Genomic DNA, 21,703 nt, shown 5'->3' with positions numbered 1-21,703 from the left:
ATTGTGTGTATCATCATCTTTATTCAGCTATAGCACACATGTCCAAAGTCCGGCCCCCGGGCCAATTGCGGCCCGTGGACAAATTTTTACCGGCCCGCGGCCTCTATCATGAAATCAATAATATGCGGCCCGCCAGCACTGTTGACCACAGTATAAAATACATGTGTACAAAAAGCTATTTTTCATATTTTTCATTTCACCAGAAGATGGCAGTAGCCCTGTGGCCGCACTCTGGCCGCCGTGACCCTTGACCTTGCGTGATCGTTTCAGCCCAGCCCATTTCTAACATGGCGTCTGTAAACAAAAAAAGGAAAGTTGACCGCGAGGGCCGCCGCTTCCAGGACAAGTGGAAATTTGAGTATTTTTTTCACTGAAATACGAAACAACTGTGTCTGCCTAATTTGGCAAGAGACTGTGGCTGTTTTCAAGGAATTCAACATCAAGAGGCACTACCAGACGAAACATGCTAGCTACGACAAGCTAACTGGGAACAAACGCGGTGAAAAAGTGAAGCAACTGGAAGCTGTTTTAACGGCACAGCAAAGCTTTTTCACAAGAGTCCGTGAGTCAAATGAAAATGCCACAAAGGCAAGCTACGAAGTGGCAACGGTGATTGCAAAGCACTGCAAACCTTTCACTGAGGGTGAATTTATTAAAGACTGTGTAATGGAAATGGTTGAGAAAATTTGTCCCGCGAAGAAGCAAGAGTTTGCCAATATTTGCCTGGCTCGTAATACTGTGGTACGGAGAATTGAAGACGTTTCATTAGATATTAAGAGACAGTTAGAGGCAAAAGGAACTGAGTTTGACTTTTTCTCGTTAGCGTGCGATGAAAGCACGGATGCGTCCGACACCGCTCAGTTACTGATCTTTTTAAGAGGAGTGGACAATGACATGAACGTGAGTGAAGAGCTTCTGGACCTCCAGAGTCTGAAGGGCCAAACAAGAGGAACGGATTTATTTGTTTCTGTTTGTTCCACCGTAGATGACATGAAACTACAGTGGAATAAAGTCACCGGGATTATTACGGACGGCGCACCTGCCATGGCTGGCGAGCGGAGTGGATTATCAAGCCTTGTCTGTAACAAAGTCAGCGAAGAAGGATGCAGCGCTATTAAACTCCACAGTATTATTCATCAAGAAGTTCTCTGTGCCAAATATATGAAATATGATAATGTTATGAAACCGGTGATAAAGACTATTAATTATATTCGCTCCAAAGCGCTGTGCCACCGCCAGTTTCAACAGTTTCTTCTCGACATCCAGGCTGAATACGGAGACGTTTTGTATCACACCGACGTAAGGTGGCTCAGTCGGGGGTCTGCGCTGCAGCGCTTCTTCTCTCTCAGGGAGGAAATTGGACAATTCTTGACTAAAAAGGGACAACCCATGCCACAATTAAATGATCCTGTTTGGCTGGCTGATTTGGGATTTTTAGTTGACATAACGCGACATCTGAATGCGCTGAACACAAGCCTTCAAGGGCAAAATGCAGTGGTAAGCCAACTGTATTCACACATCAAAGCCTTTCGGACCAAGCTGCTACTTTTCCAAAGACACCTGTCACAGGCGCAGCCCAATACCGCACATTTCCCGTCGCTGCAGGAAATTGTGACCAGTTTCCCACAGATCAATATCAGTGCGCAAATGACAAAGTATGCAGCAGACATCTCATCTCTGGTTGACGAGTTTCAGCAGCGCTTTCGGGACTTTGCAGCTATTGAAAAGGAGATCACGCTTTTTTCCTCTCCTTTCTCCGTGGACCCTGATGACGCGCCAGACCACCTGCAACTGGAGCTCATTGAGCATCGTAGTCGGCACCAACAGCTCCCTCTTGTCAACTTCTACCGCCAGCTGGATGAAGGCAGGTTCCAAGCAATTCGGACATTTGCTAAGAAAATGCTGAGCTTGTTTGGCTCCACATACATGTGCGAGAAGACATTCTCCGTTATGAACATTAACAAGAGCCGCATGAGGACGAGACTGAGTGACTCTCACCTGCGTGACGTCTTGTGCATCAAAACCACTGCTCTTGAGCCAGACATGGACTACATACTGCAGTCAAGATCCCAGTATCACCCTTCACATTTGTGCAGGCAAGACCTTTGTTAAGTCCTCTGAGTTGAATAAATTCTTAAATCTCAGTTAATTAATTTTTTTGTGATGGTCAAAATCACAGTTTGAATATGCAGTGATCATTGTTTTGTTTTCAGCACTTTTCCTACAGTGAGCATATAATAGTGAATAATATGTAATGTTTCACATGAACTTAGATATCCTTTATAGTTTTCTTAATTTTTTGTGGTTTGTGATTTCGGTAAAAACCTAAATGTAAAAAAAAATGTAAAAGTAAAAGTATGCCATTTGTAATTAAATTAAAAAAAATCCCAAAAAGTTAATTTGTATTTAATGTTAATGGTTCAAAGAATGTCAGGCTAAATAGTCGGCCCCCACACATTTTCACCTTACCAAATCTGGCCCTCTTTGCAAAAAGTTTGGACACCACTGATCTATAGTCTATAGTAGAGAAAGTTAACATATCCCTGTTAAAATACCAAAATATTATTTTTATTATATTATTGTAGGTGGCACAGTGGAGCAACTGTACAGCATTGGCCTCACAGTTTTGAGGACTGTGTTCAAATCCTGACCCCGCCTGTGTGTAGTTTGCATGTTCTCCCCCGTTCCTGTGTGGGTTTTCTCCGGGCACCCCTTTTTCTTCCCACATCTCAAAAATGTGCATTAATTGGAGACTACAGGGAGACTAAAACTATTTGCCCCCTTCCTGATTTCTGTTTTCTTTCTTTTTTTTTTTTTTGCACATCTTATCATACACAGGTTTCAAATCATAAAACCAATTTTAATATCGCTCAGAGACAACCCAAGGAAATACAAAATGCACTTTCAGAAGTGATTTTTCCGTTTATAGGTGGAATTCCATCTTTTTAAATTGCATGAAGTAAAAAAAAAAAATTTTTTATTTTTCTGTAATATTCCGACTGTAACCCGTGCCAGAATCCAGACTTGTTCATTTTCCGATCCGACTTTTGCAAGGGAGCCGGAAAAGCTGATATGTGTCTGTTGATTGGTTGAATGTGTTCCATTTTGAATACGCTTGTTCAATACAAAGCAGTTTATGAGGCCATTTGCAGTCAGGGCGCGCCAGCATGTCATCGCACTCTCAAATATGCACAGTCGAGCACGAAAAATCATGTGCGTCAAATTTGTTACGAGTAGAAATACATAGATATTGAAAGACGTCGCTTATTTTGTGTAGTCTTGACCAATGCAATTACGCGCTTGTCGCACATTCTCAGCACACATGAAAACCAATCCCACGCAGTGAACCACAGCCTGTCTTTTTTTTTTTTTAAACACGGAAGCAGACAGTCTGCTCCTCAGCCTACTTCTACTTCCTCATTTACCTGACTCCGCCCCCCTCCGACTCTTACAGGGATACACTCATAATTACAAACACCATCCACCACTTGAGTTAAAAACAGTCTGGGCAACATATATCAAAGACGAGCTAGACATGCTGCTTATGGATACGCTCAGCTTCAACATATATTGCTAAAGATATTCTGCAAGCAACAATTCAGTTTGAAACCAAGAAAAACAGGCAGGGAAATCATTGTAGGTTAAAAAAAAATAATGATAAAGCAAAGTTGGAAGCGACTTTTCAAATTTATAATTAATAGTTGGTTTGGTTTCGTTAGCAATGTATTATTTGTTTGTTGACATTTTCATTGTAGGTTTTGGCCGTTTAGAGCCACTTTCTTTCTTACGATAGAGTCATGAACGTTGAACTAAACTGAGCCTAGTAAGGCTTGCAGATTTTGTTTGAGGTTCCTTTGTGACCTCCTGATGAGTCGTCGCCGCTCACTTGGAGTAATTTTAATTGGCTGTCAACTCCTGGAAAGGTTTGCCACTGTTCCCAGTTTTCTCCATTCGTGGATAATGACTCTTACAGTGGTTCACTGGAGTCCCAAAGCCTTGGAAATTACTTTGTAACCTTCTCCAGACTGATGGATTTAGATCACTTTTTTTCTCATTTATTCTTGAATTTAATTGCATCGTACAATAATGCATTGGTTCTTGAGATCTTGTAGCCTACTTCATGTTCTCTGACAGTTTCTATTTAAGTGATTTCTTGATTCAACAAGTATGGTAGTAATCAGGTTTGGATGTAGCTTGTGAAATTGAACCTTTCCCAAATTTGTGGTTAGTCACAGTGACTTTGTAATTTATCAAGGGGGTCATTTAGTTTTTCCACATAGGTTTGTAATTTTTTTCCCCTCATGGTAAATAAAATCATCCTTTAGAAACTCAATTTTGTATTTCCTTGGGTTCTCTCTGAGTGACATTAAAATTAGTTTGATCATTTGAAATATTTGTGTGTTATGGATAGGCAAAACAAACAGAAATGAGGAAAGTGGCAAATACATTTTCATGGCAATGTATACAGCTGAAGGTACAGTGAAGAAACAACAAGTACATGGCAGATATCATTAATACAGTGAAGAAAATAAGTATTTGAACACCCTGCTATTTTCCAAGTTCTCCCACTTACAAATCATGGAGAGGTCTGAAATTTACATCCTAGGTGCATGTCTACTGTGAGAGAGATAATCTCAAAAGAAAAATCAAGAAATCACAATGTATGATTTTTTTTTGATGATTTATTTGTGTGATACAGCTACAAATAAGTATTTGAACACCTGCGAAAACCAGTGTTAATATTTGATACAGTACCATTTGTTTGGAATTACAGAGATCAAACATTTCCTGTAGTTGTTCACCAGGTTTCCACACTCTGCAGGAGGGATGTTTGCCCCTCCTCCACACAGATTTACTCCAGATCAGACAGGTTTGTGGGCTGTCGCTGAGAAACAGAGTTTCAGCTCACTCCAAAGAGTTTCTATTGGGTTTAGGTCTGGAGACTGGCTTGAGATGCTTCTTACGGAGCCACTCCTTGGTTTTCCTGGCTGTGTGCTTTGGATCTTTGTCATGTTGAAAGACCCAGCCACGACCCATCTTCAATGCTCCGACTAAGGGAAAGAGGTTGTCCTCCACAATCTCACAATACATGGCCGCGGTCAAAAACACCCCCAAAGCATGATGCTACCACCCCCATGCTTCACAGTCGGGATGGTGTTCTTGGGATGGAACTCATCATTCGTCTTCCTCCAAACACTGTTTGTGTGGAATTATGACCAAAAAGTTCAATTTTGGTCTCATCTGACCACAAAGGTTTCTCCCCTGACTCCTCTATGTCATCCAAATGGTCATTGGCAAACTTAGGACAGGCCTTGACATGCTGGTCCAAGCTGTACCAGTATAATTATATAAGTATAATTACCTAGTTTCTGTACATTGTAATGTATGGAGTTGATTCTGTCAACGTTTTTATTCAGAGTTATCCATAACAAGATGGATTCCCATCCTGCAGCAATCTCGTTAACCAACTTATACTCATCTGGTATGCAGTTGGGATGCCATTTGGATCAATGTATGTCAGATCTCCATCTTTCTAAGAGGACCTTCGTCTTCGGGAGAACCCAAGGTGAGGTCCAAAGATGGATGCGGCCAATTGTATATCCTCTGCTTTGGATGGAAACACAGTCACAGATAAGAGCAGTGATACCAGTGTACACGTTCCTACTCCATTTATCAGTGTGTCATACAACTTTTGACCAACACACTACCACAACAAATCGCTGCATGGGAGCAGTGGGGCAGTTTGCAGATGGATATCATGACACCATGTTTTGTTTGGACTTCCCACCTTAAAATCTGTCCCTGTAAAGCTAACACAGGAGAAATCAGCCAATGCAACATTAGTAGAAAATATCAGTTTATCATTTACTGCCCAAGTTGTTGGATAAACACTTTTCCATTTCTGACAAGTGGTGTTAGGAGTTGTTTTAGTCATTACCTCCAGGGTACATTGTGTTGGGATTTCTGTTGGAATTACACACATTAGTGGCCCACGGCCCATGCATGTGATGTAACTATAGTTTACCTTGTTAGCTGCATTCTACATTAATAACAACCAGTTTTGTTTCCTATTTGTAAAAAAAGGTAATCATAATAATGAAAAAATGTTCCTCAGGTTTTTCGGTTAAAATACTCCCTCCACAGTATACGTACTCTTTTGTATGGCATTCAGGTGTAAGGTAGCATTAAATTGGCAAATGTTGAGAAGAAAGTGGGGGTTTCATTTAGCATAAGCCCAAAGATGGAATCCCCAGCAATTAGACTCTGCCAAGGAATTGAGTAAGTGCTGAACTGATTCACTGGGAGGCACACATGGATTCGTCCTCTCATGCCTCGGTGACTCCCGCATAGTTGTTTACCTTATGTGTGGTAGGCATAGTTGACTGAGTATAATTATTGGTTCTGTTATGTATTTTTGTCAGCATTACAGGTGTCCAAAAGTAGCATATGAACAAAAATATTACGGCTGTCAATGTTGCAGCCCAACATGCTATCATATTATTGAGCCATTTTGAAGTCATGTCAACCAAGTCACCCCTAAATGAGTCAAGTGTCTTTTAAATCTTCACCAGCCTTCAGGTATTTCCAGATACTATAAATCTGCACCCACCGTATGCTGGTCTTTGGTCACCTTTCCCCTTGGGTGACTCAGCTGAGATGACCTTTTACAGTGTGTAAGGTGTATCCATGTGTTTCTTTCTGATATTTTGTCCATGTCATTCAGCTCTTGCTCAGTCTAGGCCAGTGTTCGGGTAAAACTGCATGTACAGTAGATGTTAATTCATAAACAGACATAGGATGAATAGACAAATGGCAGTAATAAGGTTATTAAAGCACAGTAACTTGTGAATTTTTTTTCTGATGGTGTAGTACAGGGATGTCAAACTCATTTCTCTTGCGGGCCACGTTGTAGTTCGGGTTTCCCTCAGAGGGACATTTTGAGTGAAGACAGCGTGGGATCGATTCCCGCTCAGTGATTGTGTCGACATCTGCACTGCGACTGGCTGCCGACCAGTTTGGTGTGTTGTCTGCCGCTGCCCGAAGTTAGCTGGGATTGGCTCCAGCTCTCTCTCTGAATAAATGCAGAAGGGTTGCGTCAGGAAAGGCATCCAGCGTAAAAAAAATTGCATTCGTTATCAATTAATAGCATTGGTATTATCTCTGGCTCTGTGCAAACAATACAATATTTTGGACACGTTTTTTGTATGTAGTTATCCAATTTTTTTCGTTTTTATTTTATTTTATTTATTTTTTGGGGGGTAGGACCTTGAGTGGTTCCCACAGGTACCACTCGAACAGAAAAATGAAAATAACGGGTAGCATTTTCATCCAACACCCAACAGCAAAATTTAACTGTTTAGTCACCATTATGACAGCAGTCTCACTCCCATGTGTAACCGGACTACAGCGACCTTAGCAGTGGGAATGAGAAGTTCTAACAGTTCTGATGATTAGATGTTTTTGTTCTTGCTATCTCCTGCTCGGAGGCTGCAAAGCATTTCTTTATTGGAAGCAGATGTATGATAATTATGATCACAATTATTCCTACACATACACAAAAAGTAACATCTTTAAAAAAACACAGGGAAGCCGAGATAATGTCATGGCCTTTGAAGCTCCGGATAGGTTAATTGACAACATGTGAGTTAATTGACGGAACACCTGTGGTTGTATTTAATCCCACACCTCAAACACTCTGCTTCCTTATTTGAAATCATGTGATAATCAAAAGAAATAGGCAAGGAAATCAGCGAAAGAATCGTGGAGCTCCACAAATCTGGCTCACCCATGGGTGTAATTTCCAGATGCTTGAAGGTGGCACGTTCAATTGTTCAATTATACGCAAGTATAAACCTAGTGGCTGGACATTCCCATGATGGTAAACATCATGGGACTGTCCAGCCATCAAACTGGTCTAGAAGGAGATAGGCTCTGTGTCCCAGAGATGAATGTATTTTGGTCTCAAATGTGCAAATCAACCCCAGAAGTATACATTTTGTATATTATCCACCTATCCATCCATTTTCCAAGCTACTTATCCTCACAAGGGTTGCGGGAGTGCTGGAGCCTATCCCAGCTAACTTTGGGCAAAAGGCAGACTACCATCCATCCATTTTCTGAGCCGCTTACCCTCACAAGCGTCATGGGAACTTAGTATATTATGCATTACTACATGCAGTAAGTACATACTGGTGTATATGAAAGATTGGCTTTTTAGTGTGTTTTTATGATGAGTACTTGTTTTATAATTTTGGTTTACCCTTATTTATTATTTTGAGTATTTGTGATTACATGTACAGTTGAAGCCAGAAGTTTACTTTCACGTTGCAAAAATACACATTTCATTTTTTTGTCTTGGTCTGAAGTCAAATCAGACTAAACCTCTCCTGTTTCAGGTCAGTCAGGATCACCAAAGTTAATACATTTTGTTAAATGCCACAATAATGACGGGACTTTGACAATTTTATATTATTTTCTTCAAGGTCTAATATTTACATACATTTCCTTAGTATTAAGTAGCATTTCATTTGAACCGCATGACTTGGGTCAAATATTTTAGGTAACTTTCCACAACCTTCAGATGGTACTCTGCTGGAATACTGGCCCTTTCCTTCTGACAGAACTGGTGTAAGTAACTAAGTCAGGTTTGTCAGTTGCCTTTCTCGCACATGCGTGTTAAGATCTGCCCACAAATTTTCAGTGGGATACAGATCAGGGCTTTGTGATGCAGACTTCAAGACATTGACTTTATTGTCAAGGAACTTTTCAACCTTTTGGCAGTATGCTTAGGGCAGGGTTGCCCAGACTTGTTTACCCCAAGATCTGCTTTTCAACCAGCCAGTCTTATGATCTACTGACAGTGGATGGGGAGATTGATTGCCGCGACTGCTGTGGAAAAAGCAAAAGAGACACCATAAATACGAGGCCACCTTGCTAGAACGAGCCTTTATGTACGTGCGATTGACGTATTAGCCAAACTTGAATCAAGTGAGGAGATAGATGATCGGCTGATGTCTTTTTTTTATTACAGGGTTCGCATGCGGCCCTAAAAGTCCCTAAAAACCCCAAAATTTTCGAAGGTGCATTTAGGGGCTCCTAAAAGTCCTTAAAATCCGCGAAAACTGGTCAAGCCCCTAAAAAGGCCTTAAATTAAAAAAAATCAAAGGGAGGACCTCTACTGCCAAAATTCTCCCTAAAAAATAAATTAATCTTTTATTATCTGGCGTCCAAATCAGCCGGAAATTGTCAACGGAAGTCACCGTGTTGACAACTAGTCGCCATCTTATATATTCCATTGCTTGTTTCCGTGAGTAGGCATTTCACTTCGTCTTCGTTACGACGTAGCGTAGTTCTTTCATCGATCCAACTTGTATCACGGGGAAGTGCATTTTTCAAGAAGCTTGGGTTGAAAGTAAGGAGTTTGGGAGCTGGGTTCGTCGATATCCAAAAGATCGGCACATGTTTTACTGCCGTCTGTGCAAGCAGAGTTACCAGCTTGAAAAGATGGGCGTCAAAGCGCTGGAGTCGCACCGGGAAAAACAGGAGACACGCTGATTTGGCGAAGGTATGAATCTGTTTCTAAAATATCAAGATAGTGAAGCATCAACTTCAGGCAGTGGTACTAGCAGTGCATGCGCACTAGGGATCGCAAAAAAACGCTTACTTTCATAACCGGTTTTAACCGAACAGCTGTAGCAAAAAAACTGGTACCATAATGGTGTTTACATAATTCACCCGCGGGACCTCAAGTTGGGGTGCGGGGTTCCGCACGGACTGTTTTTGTTGTTGCTCTTCCGGAGTGACGAGTTCACAGAGTTCCCCCCGTTATGTGAGTAGTGTTTTGATGTCTGCCAATAAAACAAGTTTACTCCCATACTTTGGAGCGTTTCCTCGATGCCATGTTTGATGTTTCTTTGATTTAACTGAATGTTCTTTTGAGTCCAACTTTACTCTAACAGCGAAACTTGAAAAAAAGTGGAAATGATGTTGAAAAAATAGCGCAATGTGGAGTACCGGAACCGGAGGAAATGAAATTTAAACCGATTTCGAAAGTCCGATTACGGTTTCGGTTTTAAAAACCGAAAACCGGTTGTAACCCGTTATTTGTAACCGGTTGCGATCCCTAATGCGCACCTACAGTTGTCCAGCCAGAAGTCAGGCTTTATGAACGTAGTTCAATACACGAAGACGGACTTGTTAAAGGCAGAGATCGTGTGGACTTTAAAATTGATCTGCAGCCATTACACTTTCAAATCTTGTGAAAATAATTCGAAAGTTCCCAGACAGTGACATTGTCCAGTGTTCTGGGGATTCATGCCCCTGGTAGGGTCACCCATGGTAAATAAATCCAAGGTGAGGGACCAGACAAAGTACGACTCCAAAACCCCTATGACGACTACAAAAATTGGATCTTTGTTTCCCTTGCCCAGACGCGGGTCACCGGGGACCCCCTCTGGAGCCAGGACTGGAGGTGGGGCTCGAAGGCGAGCGCCTGGTGGCCGGGGCTGCACCCATGGGGCTCGGGCGGGCATAGCCCGAAAGGGTAACATCGGTCCCCCTTCCCATGGGCTCACCACCTGTGAGAGGGGCCATAGGGGTCAGGTGCAATGTGAGCTGGGTGGTGGCCAAAGGCGGGGACCTTGGCGATCCGATCCCCAGTTACAGAACCTAGCTCCAGGGACATGGAATGTCACCTCTTTGGCAGGGAAGGAGTCCGAGTTTGTGCGTGAGGTCGAGAAGTTCTGACTTGATATAGTCGGACTCGCCTCTACGCACCACTTGGGCTCTGGCAGCACTCCTCTTGAGAGGGGTTGGACTCTGATCCACTCTGGAGTTGCCCATGGGGAGAGACGCTGGGTAGGTGTGGGTATACTTATTACGCCCTGGCTCGGGGCCTGTACGTTGGGGATTACCCCACTGGATGGGAGGGTAGCCTCCCTCCGCCTGCAGGTAGGGGGACGGATCCTGACTGTTTGTGCTTGTGCACCAAACAGCATTGCAGAGTACCGACCCTTTTTGTAGTTTTTAAAGGAAGTGCTGGAGAGCGGCCCCTCTGGCGACTACATCATTCTGCTGGGGGACACTTCAATGCCCACGTGGGCAATGACAGTGAGACCTGGAAGGGTGTGATTGGGAAGAACGCCCTTGCCCCGATCAGAACTCGAGTGGTGTTCTGCTATTGGACTTCTGTGCTCATCACGGATTGTCCATAACAAACACAATGTTCAGGCATAAGGGTGTTCAGATGTCTTCTTGGCACCAGCACACCCTAGGTGGCAGTTCAATTATGCGGGGCTGTCCTGGTTGACATGCCTCTGCAACATGGCGTGGACATCGGGGACAGTGGCTATTGATTGGCAGACTGGGGTGGTGGTCCCCCTTTTCAAGAAGGGTGACCGGAGGGTGTGTTCCAACTATAGAGGGATCACACTCCTTAGCCTCCCTGGTAAGGTCTATTTAGGGGTACAAGAGAAAGGAGGGTCTATCGGTAAGTTGAGTCTCGGATTCAGGAGGAGCAATGTGGTTTTCTTCCTGGCCGTGGAACAGTGGACCAGCTTTACACCCTCTGCAGGAACCTCGAGGATGCAAGGGAGTTCGCGAAACCACTCTACATGTTTTGTGGACCTGGAGAAGGCATTCGACCGTGTGCCTCGGAGAGTCCTGTTGGGGGCTCTTCGGGAATATGGGGTACCGAACCCCGATACATGCTGTTCGGTCCCTGTACGACCGCTGTCAGAGTTTGGTCCACATTGCCGGCAATAAGTCTTACTCGTTTCCAGTGAGAGTTGGACTCCGCCAAGGCTGCCCTTTATCACCGAATTTGTTCATAACTTTTATGGACAGAATTTGTAGGCGCAGCCGAGGCGTACAGGGCGTCCGGTTTGGTGGCCTCAGCATCACATCTCTGCTCTTTACAGATGGTGTGATTCTGTTTGCTTCATCAAGCCGTGATCTCCAGCTCTCACTAGAGCGGTTCGGAGCAGAGTGTGAAGGGGCTGGGATGAGAATCAGCACCTCCAAATCCGAGACTATGGTCCTCAGTCAGAAAAGGGTGGGGTGCCCTCCCCAGGTTGGGAATGAGATCCTTCCCCAAGTGGAGGAGTTCAAGTATCTTGGGGTTTTGTTCACGAGTGAGGGATGAATGGAGCAGGAGATCGACAGACTGATCGGTGCACCGTCTGCAGTGATGGGGACTTTGTATTGGTCTGTTGTGATAAAGAGGGAGCTCAGTCAAAAGCGAAGCTCTCAATTTACCAGTCGATCTACGTTCCTGCCCTCACCTATGGGGATGAGCTGTGGATAGTGACTGAAAGAACACAATCCCGGATACAAACGGCCGAAATGAGTTTCCTCCTGAGGGTGTCCGAGGTCTCCCTTAGAGCGAGGGTGAGAAGTGCGGTCATCCGGGAGGGCTCAGTGTCGAGCTGCTACTCCTCCGCATTGAGAGGAACCAGATGAGTTGGCTGGGGCATCTGATTCGGATGCCACCCTGGTGAGGTGTTTCGAGCATGTCCCACCGGAAAAAGACCTTGGGGATGACCCAGGACACGTTGAAGAGACTATGTCTCTCAGATGGCTTGGGAACGCCTCAGGATCCCTCTGGAAGAGCTGGAAGAAGTGGCTGGGGAAAGGCAAGTCTAGGTATCCCTGCTAAAGCTAATACCCCCACGACCCAACCCAGAAAAACGGTAGAGAATGGATGGATGGATGGAATTTTATTAAAAGGATAACTAAATAATACAGTACCTGATTTAATTATTTATTTGTTGATTTGTTTTCACAGGTCCAAAACTTCCTTGAGCAGAGCAAGAGTGAGGCACGTATGCCTCTTAACAAGAAAGAAGAGTATGAACGAGGAAGCATGCACTCTGTGGAGAAGCTTCCAACTTTAGGTTCATCTGACAAAAACAATCAATCTAGTGAGAAGTTTGCACATGGAAGTAATCACTCCATGGATAAGGAGAGTCCTGCTTTGCTGGACACCGATAAGAAAATCTGTCAGGCATGTCCAAGGAAGGAGCCCATTCGGCTTCTCAAATGTATGGAAATCCCACACTTTCTCTTGCCTGACAGACCTTTAGGCAATGGTGGTGAGTACACAAGGTGTAAGTTTCAAATTGGATTTTGTATTTTAACACACTCATTTTTAAATTTTAATGCAGTGAGTAGAGAGTGAATTATTTGAACACCTGACTAATATGATTATGATTATTATATTGAAACTGAGGATATGTATAATGTGATTAGTGGCTGTGCCTCACAATTAGGACGTAACATACAGTACTGTAAAAAAAGCATTTGCCCTGTCCTAATGTCTGTTTTTTATTTTTATTTTTTTCCACATCTGTCACACACAATATTTTCAAATCATCAAACAAATTTTAATTTCACTCAGAGACAACCCAAGGAAATACAAAATGCAGTCTTCAAATGACATTTCAATTCATTCAGCCACAATAAAAAATCCAAACCTTCCTGATCCTCTGTAAAAAAGTAATTGCCCCGCTTGTTCAATCACAGTCACTGTGACTAACCACAAAACTGGGAAAGGGGAGTTCAATTTTACACGCTACACCCAAACCTGATTACCACCATACTTGTTGAATCAAGAAATCACTTGAATAGAATCTGTCAGAGAATTTGAAGTAGGATACAAGATTTCAACAACCAATGCATCATGCCACAATCCAAATAATTCTAGAGGAAATGGAATCTATCAGTCTGGAAACGTTACAAATCCATTTCCTTTGGGGCTCCAGCGAACCACTGTCAAAGCCATTATTCACAAATGGGTAAAACTGGAAACAGTGACAAACCTTTCCAGGATTGGACGACCAACTAAAACAACTCATAGAGTGCAATGACGACTCATCCAAGAGGTCACAAAAGAACCTGGAACAAAATCTAAACATCTGCAGGCCTCGCAGGCCTCAGTTCAGGTCAGTGTTCATGACTACCATGAGACATTGGCCAAAAATGACTTCATTTTCATCTTCATTGACCTCATGTCCTCCCTCGCAACATCCATCAACCTTTTCTTTGGTCTTCCTCTCGCTCTTTTGCCTGGCAGCTCCATCCTCAGCACCCTTCTACCCATATACTCCCTCTCTTGTCTCTGAACATGTCCAAACCATCTAAGTCTGCTCTCTATAACCTTGTCTCCAAAACATCCAACTTTGGCTGTTCCTCTTATGACCTCATTTCTAATCCTATCCAACTTGCTCACTCCAAGCGAGAACCTCAGCATCCTCATTTCTGCTACCTCCAGTTCTGCTTTGTGCTGTTTCTTAAGTGCCACCGTCTAATCCGTACATCATGGGCGGCCTCACAACTGTTTTATAAACGTTTCCCTTCATCCTATCAGAGACGCTTTTGTCACATAGAACACCAGACACCTTCTGCCAACTGTTCCACCCCGCTTGGACCTGTTTCTTCACTTCCTTACCACACTCTCCATTGCTCCGTTTGAGCCCAAGTCAACAAATGTGGTACTCTTTCTAGGCATGAAACCATACTGTTGCTCGCAGATACTTACTTCTGTCCTTAGTCTAGCCTCCACTACTCTTTCCAATAACTTCATTGTGTGGCTCATCATCTTTATTTCTCTGTAGTTTCTGGAGTTCTGAATATCGCCTTTGTTCTAAAAAATGGGGATTAGCACACTTTTCCTCCATTCTTCTGGTATCTTCTCTCCCGCTAGTATTCTATTGAATAAGTTGGTCAAAAACTCCACAGCCACCTCTCCAAATTGCTTCCATACCTCCATTGGTATGTCATTGGGAACAACTGTCTTTCCATTTTTCATTTTGTTCAGTGCCTTTCTAACTTCTCCCTTACTGATCAATGCCCCTTCCCGGTCATTCACACTTGCATCTTCTCTTCTACCTTCTCTCCCATCTACTTCATTCAATAGCTTCTCAAAATACTTTTTCCATCTACTTAGCACACTACTGGCACCAGTCAACATGTTTCCATCACTATCCTTAATCACCTTTACTTACTGCACATCCTTCCCATCTCCATCCCTCTGTCTGGCCAACCTGTAGAGATCCTTTTCTCCTTTTTTCGTATCTAACCTGATGTACACGTCGTCATATGCCTCTTGTTTAGCCTTCATCACCTCTCCCTTTGCCCTACGACGCATCTCAATGTATTCCTTTCACCTCCACTCTGTCCTCTCCGTGTCCCACTTCTTTGCTAATCTCTTTCCTGGGATGACTTGTATTTTGGGGTTCCACCACCAAGTCTTCTTCTCCTCTTTCCTACCAGAAAACACCCCAAGTACTCTCCTGCCTGCCACTCTGAATACCTTGGCATCGTATTCCAGTCTTCTGGGAGCTATTCCTGTCCATCTAGAACCTGTCTCACCTCTTTCCGAAAGGCCATACAAGATTTTCTTTCTCAACTTCCACCACCTGATTCTCTGCTCGACCCATGTCTTCTTAGTATTCTTACCCGCTACCAGAGTCATCCTACACACCACCATCCTATGCTGTTGAGCTACACTCTCCCCCACCACTACTTTACAATCAGTAACCTCCTTCAGATTACACCGTCAGCAAAAAATATTATCCACCTGCGTGCTTCTACCTCCACTCTTGTAGGTCACACTATGTTCCTGTCTCTTCTGGAAATAAGTGTTCACCACTGCCAATTCCATCCTTTTTGTGAAATCCACCACCATCTGTCACTCAAACTTCCTTTGCTGAATGCCGTACGTACCCATCACTTCTTCATCGCCCCTGTTTCCTTCGCCAACATGTCCATTGAAATCTGCATCAATCACAACTCTCTCTCTGTCTGGGATGCTCAGGACTAGTTTGCCTCGTTCCTTCCAGAATTTCTCTTTCAACTCGAGGTCACATCCTACCTGTGGGCCATAGCTGCTAATCACATTATACATTATACCCTCAATTTCAAATTTCATCTTCATCATCATTTTCACCTCAATGACATTCTTAACCAGCTCTTTTAAAATAACCCCTACTCCATTTCTCTTCCCATCTATTCCAGGATAAAATAATTTAAACCCTGCTCCTAAACCTCTACGCTTATTCCCTTTCCATTTGCTCTCTTGGATGCACAATACAGTGAAGAAAATAAGTATTTGAACACCCTGCTATATTGCAAGTTCTCCCACTTAGAAATCATGGAGGGTCATTAGCTGCATAAAGACACCTGTCCACCCCATACAATCAGTAATATTCAAACTTATAACATGGCCTAGACCAAAGGACTGTCCAAAGACACCAGAGATAAAATTGTACAACTTCACATGGCTGGAAAGGGCTACGGAGTAATTGCCAAGCAGCTTGGTGAAAAAAGGTCCACTGTTGGAGCAATCATTAGAAAATGGAAGAAGCTAAAAGTGACTGTCAATCTCAATCGAAGTGGAACCCCTTGCCAGATATCACCTCGTGGGGTCTCAGTGATCCTTAGAAAGGTGAGGAATCAGCCCAGGACTCCACGACAGGACTTGGTTAATGCCCTGAAAAGAGCTGGGACCACCTTTTCCAAGGTGACTCTTGGTAGTACACTAAGACGTCATGGTTTGAAATCATGCATGGCACGTAAAGTTCCCCTACTTAAACCAGCACATGTCAAGGCCCATCTTAAGTTTGCCACTGACCATTTGGACGATACAGAGGACTCATGGGAGAAAGTTTTGTGGTCAGATGAGACCAAAATGTCTCAACCAAAGCACACACCCAGGAAAGCCAAGGAGTAGCTCCGTAAGAAGCATATCAAGCCAGTCTCCAGACCTAAACCCAGTAGAAAATCTTTGGAGTGAGCTGAAACTCTGTGTTTCTCAGCGACAGCCCACAAACCTGCCTGATCTAGAGAAAATCTGTGTTTGTCTTTTTTCATTTTCTTCACGGCATATCAACTTTTCTCCTAATCATCATGTCAACTAATTCCTGAGCGTTTCCTGTTAAAGTCCCAACATTTAAAGTCCCTACACACAGCTGTGGGGTTTGTACATTCCTCTTTTTCTTCCGAGTAAGCCGATTTCCTCCTCTTTTTAGTCTTCGTCCTGCATTATCGGAATTTCTAGCTACGTTTTCTATATTAACAGTTCCGGGGGCGGGCATAGGAAGCCCTGGCCACGACCTAACTGTGATGGAATTCGTGTGATGAACGCTATTTGTTTGGCACAGTTTTTACGCCGAAAGCCCTTTCTGCCGCAACGCTCTGCATTCATCCGGACTTGGGACCGGCCGACATGTTGCACAATATTGTGCTGCCCAACGAGCTGCAGATAGTAATAGTCAACCTGGAGAGGGTTAGGAAGATACCCTCTTCTGACTGAGGATCCTGACTGAGGATCAGATTTGGAGGTGCTGATTTTCATTCCAGCCGCTTCACACTCAACTGTGAACCACTTCTTGAGAATTGGAGATCAAATTTGATGCAGCCATGAGAACCACATCATCTGCAAAAATCTGAGACATAATACAAACGTCACCAAACCAGATTTCTTCAACTCCTAGGCTACACCTAGAAATTATGTCCATGAAGGTAATGAAGAGAAGTGGTTCCAAATGGCAGCTCTGACAGAGTCCAAGCCTCAGTGTAAATGTATTTGACTTATTCTGACACCGGTCATATAAGTACTTAACAACCGGTGTCAGAGTGTCCAGTTTGCCATAGTTTTTGAGGACCCTTGAAAAGTGGGACCATCGCACCCCAGTGTCCCAATCTAGAGTCTCTCTCCACGATTTCCATACAATGTTGCAGAGGCTTGTCAAACCAGGACTACACCACAACATCCAGAGCCTTCAGAATATCCGGGAGGATCTCATTCACCCCTATGATCTCGCCACCAAGGACCATTTTAACCACCTCGGTGACTTCAGCCCCAGAGATAGGGACCCACCTCAGATTCCCTAAACTCTTGCTGCCCCCTGGAAAGGTGTGTCTGAACAATTAAGGTGGTCTGAGACGTATAATGCCCACTGACTCACAATATCCTGATTTGATGTCAACAGTGCCTCATCCCCACTCTACAAAGAATTGCACTGCTTACCCCTTCTAAACATTAAACCTGAATTTCCCTCAAAGATGTCTGGAAGTTGTTTTCTATGCCTTCACCGAACAGCTCCAGTGGCCAGGTTTTTGCCTCAGCGACTACCAAAACTCCATTCTGCTCGGCCGCCCGGTACTTATCAGCTTCCTCCGGAGTCCCACAGGCCAAAAAGTCCTGATAGGACTTCTTCAGGTTGATCGCATCCCTTCGGTACGGGGATTGGCACTACGACAGACACCTGCCACCTTATGGGCATTGCTCCGGTTGGCTGCCTTAACGATGAAAGTGCTAGACCTGGTTCACTCTGACTCAACGTCCACTGCCAACCCTGGGAGATGGGTAGAATTCTGCCACAGGTAGGAGTTGAAACTCCTCCTGGCAGGGGACTCTGGTAGTAGACCCTCAAAATATGTTTGGGTCTAGCATATAAAATATTCCTTGTTTTGCTGGGGGACTTCAACACTCACTCGTGGCTCATGCAACTGAGAGCTGGAGGGGCATGATTGCAAAGAACAGTTGCCGGATCAGGACCCAAGCAATGTTCCATTATTTAACTTCTTTGCTCATCACAGATGTGTCTATAACTAACGCCATCTTCAAACATGAGTGTTTCCACATTGGTACTTTGCACCAGGGCATACTAAGCCGCAGTGCAATGATCGACTTTGTAGTCGTGTCATTGAACTTGGTGCTGCACATCTAGGACACTTGGGTGAAGAGAGGGGCGGGGCTGTCAACCAATCACCACTGGATGGTGAGTTGGCTCCAAATGCAAGGGAATCTCTCCAAGCTGTCCGACAAAATTACATCTTACCCAAGCCTTGATCAATACAGTATAGTGACCCATTAATCATATGATATGAATATTGGAGGAAAACCTTTCGTTTGGATTGGAAGATCCTTAATTGGAGACTTGGTGCAACACCCTCCCTCCACACAGACACACACACCTACACACGCACACACACACACACACACACACACACACACACACACCAAAATATGGAAATTTAAACTAGTTGCCTCCTGGTTGTCCATCCAGTTCAAGGCCGTTGTATGTTTCAGACATTTAGCTCAACACTAAATAATTTGAATGCTATCTTTTGTGTTAGTGATTTGGAAGATAAAGGTTTATATGTAAACCAGTGTTCGCTCAAAAGTAGTATATGCACATCATCATTGTACTTTTGTGCGTTCTGTCCTTAATTATATAAACTCAAATCTAATTGTGTGTGTTATGAATGTGAAAGAGGCAAAGAAGCCAAAGAAGAGTAAGCACTGGAGGCAGCGGCAAGTACCGGAAAACATGATAACAGAACCAGGCCTCGCCAAATACTGGGCTCAGCGCTACAGACTCTTCTCTCGCTTTGATGAAGGAATCAAACTGGACAGAGGTTGGTGTGGACATGTCTTTCAAGAAAGACAAAAAAAAAAGATCTCTCAGACGTTCAGCGCTTATTACCATGTGTGGGTTTTTTTTCCACGCTTTAATCTCCCCAAAACATACATTGTTGCATGTTTGCAGAGGGCTGGTTTTCTGTGACACCAGAAAAGATTGCTGAGCACATCGCCCTCAGAGTTGAGTCCAGCCTTTCCAACACACAGCTGGTTATTGACGCCTTTTGTGGAGTTGGAGGAAACTCAATCCAGTTTGCACTCACTGGGAAAAGAGGTAGAAAATTCACTTCTGTAAAAAATTATGGATACATAGCATTCCCTCATTTAACGCGGGGGTTATATTCCAAAAAATACCCACATTAAAGTGCCACCGACATGCCTATGTACATTTTAAAATAGATATTTTTATGAAAACAACATATAATATTATTCACATGAATGTCTATACAAAAAAAAATGGGCGGAGAGTTGTCATTCATGCGCAAAGTTGCGGAAGTCTCACTCCACATCCCAGTGGCAGCCATATTACCTGCAATGTCATTTACAGACGTCACACTGGGAAAGTCGCCACTGAGAAGACGCTGTGCCACCTGGGGGACGGGTTGGGAGAAGAACAACAGATTTTTCGGATTTTTCCGACGGCCACTTCTGACACGGAAGCTCTTTTCGAAGAAGTGAACGTCTCACAATCAAGTGAAGTGACTGGGGCAATATTACCCTATCGTTTCAAGCCATATTTAGATGATATGGAGATCACTTCTAACTACCAACAGACTCTCCTGGAGTATGTATGACAGTACGTAGCGTACGATGAGTGTATGAGGACCCATGCTGGGCAAAGTGCCCAGACACCGGTGGCCTCCAGCTCTGTGTCCGATCCACCTCTGCGCCGCCACCGTCATCCCCACAACTGTTAGTTTTTTTAATCTCTATACACACCTACCTGTAATTTGGAACCCACAAAGCTCTTGTCCTTTGCACCTGTGCAATCGATTTTTCACGACGAACCGGGTCTTTTGGAAACGTGAAGAGTGAATCCATTCTCCCTCGTGCTCGAGCAATATCCAGCAATACAACAAGATGGCATTTTGGCTAACACACAGGAAAAAACAGCTACTTTCCCGCTGTTAAAACTGATATCAACACACGAACTTGCCAGTGTGGGCATCTGGAAAAAACGTAACTTCCTGCTTCTTCTCCAAAACAAAGGCCATCAGAGGATTTTCATGGTGGGAGATACAAAAATAAAATACACGATAACATCATGACCTGTGGTAAAAAAAAAAAAAACGGATGGGTCCATTCCGGCTGCCTTTTTTTCCATTTAAAAACATACTAAAAATCATGCTTTACGTGTCGGTGGCACTTTAAGTGAAATCTGTGGAGTAGAAGTTGATTTTTTTTTTTTTTTTTTAAATAATTTTTATACACTTCCCTTATTACAGGGAGTCCTCGATCTACAAATGAAATCCCTTCCTCCGGTGGTGGTATAACCCAAATTTCCGCATCAGTCGGATTTTACCATTAGTCAAAATTTACGATGACAGCTGGGATTGGCTCCAGCACTCCCGCTGCCCTCATGAGGATAAGTGGGTTAGAAAATAAGTGTGGGTGGGTACTTTGTATAAAAACTAATATACTGTATATTAAAATAAAAAAATAAGATGCCGTACTTACCATTACGGCGAGAGGTAGATGGCGAAGAAGGAGGGAAGGCTGAACTTAGCTATTGCTAAGGAAGCATGGGCATGTAGCCCTTGCCTATCGGTTAATTCCTCCTCAGCGTCCTTGCGTTTCAGCTCTTTCAAAGTTAAGGAAAATACGCCGTGCCTTTTCCCTTAATGAACATTGGGCTGATATTAAAGGAACATTCCGCTTATTTGGATTAACAATGTATCCGATAGGTCATGTCATGTACTGTACCTTGGAAATTTGAGGTTAATCCTCTATCATTTAATGGTGTTTTGAGAAGATTTTTATCGGCAATATGATATCCTGCATTGTTATTGTATTTCATTCTAAATTCACATTTAGGGATTGAGTGAATAATCAAAAATGGAGAAAATCATGAATCATCAAACTTCAGGAATTATGAGAGCGTCCTAGTTAATTCTGTTCCACAAAAGCCTTTCAAAAATCTACCTAAACTACCGCTGAGTTTTGTTTTTGGTTTTGTTGTCTCATTTTTTTTTAATGTGTCTGTGAGAGATTGTCCACAAATTTGAATGAAAATTGTTCTTGTATACTCATGTTCACATGTGCTGTGTTTTACTGTCA

At 43.4% G+C, this 21,703-nt stretch overlaps 1 protein-coding gene across 3 annotated transcripts in view; it reads left to right on the top strand.

Moving 5' to 3' along the window:
• tgs1 (trimethylguanosine synthase 1) overlaps positions 1 to 21,703 on the top strand; it is a 39,326-nt gene that overhangs the window by 11,616 nt on the left and 6,007 nt on the right. For 2 of the 3 annotated variants that reach the window (XM_061840419.1, XM_061840418.1), the window contains exons 10-12: positions 12,785 to 13,091; positions 19,279 to 19,422; positions 19,554 to 19,700. In XM_061840419.1, coding sequence (XP_061696403.1) covers positions 12,785 to 13,091; positions 19,279 to 19,422; positions 19,554 to 19,700 — 598 coding nt within the window. Of the gene's footprint in view, positions 1 to 12,784; positions 13,092 to 19,278; positions 19,423 to 19,553; positions 19,701 to 19,973; positions 21,699 to 21,703 lie in introns of those variants that run through there. The other variant, XM_061840420.1, reaches the window with a different exon arrangement.

This window comes from Syngnathoides biaculeatus, chromosome 13 (genome assembly GCF_019802595.1).
Source record: "Syngnathoides biaculeatus isolate LvHL_M chromosome 13, ASM1980259v1, whole genome shotgun sequence".
Lineage (NCBI taxonomy): Eukaryota > Metazoa > Chordata > Actinopteri > Syngnathiformes > Syngnathidae > Syngnathoides > Syngnathoides biaculeatus.
The sequence above is the reverse complement of the archived record's forward strand: the minus strand, read 5'-3'. Positions and strand labels throughout refer to the sequence as shown.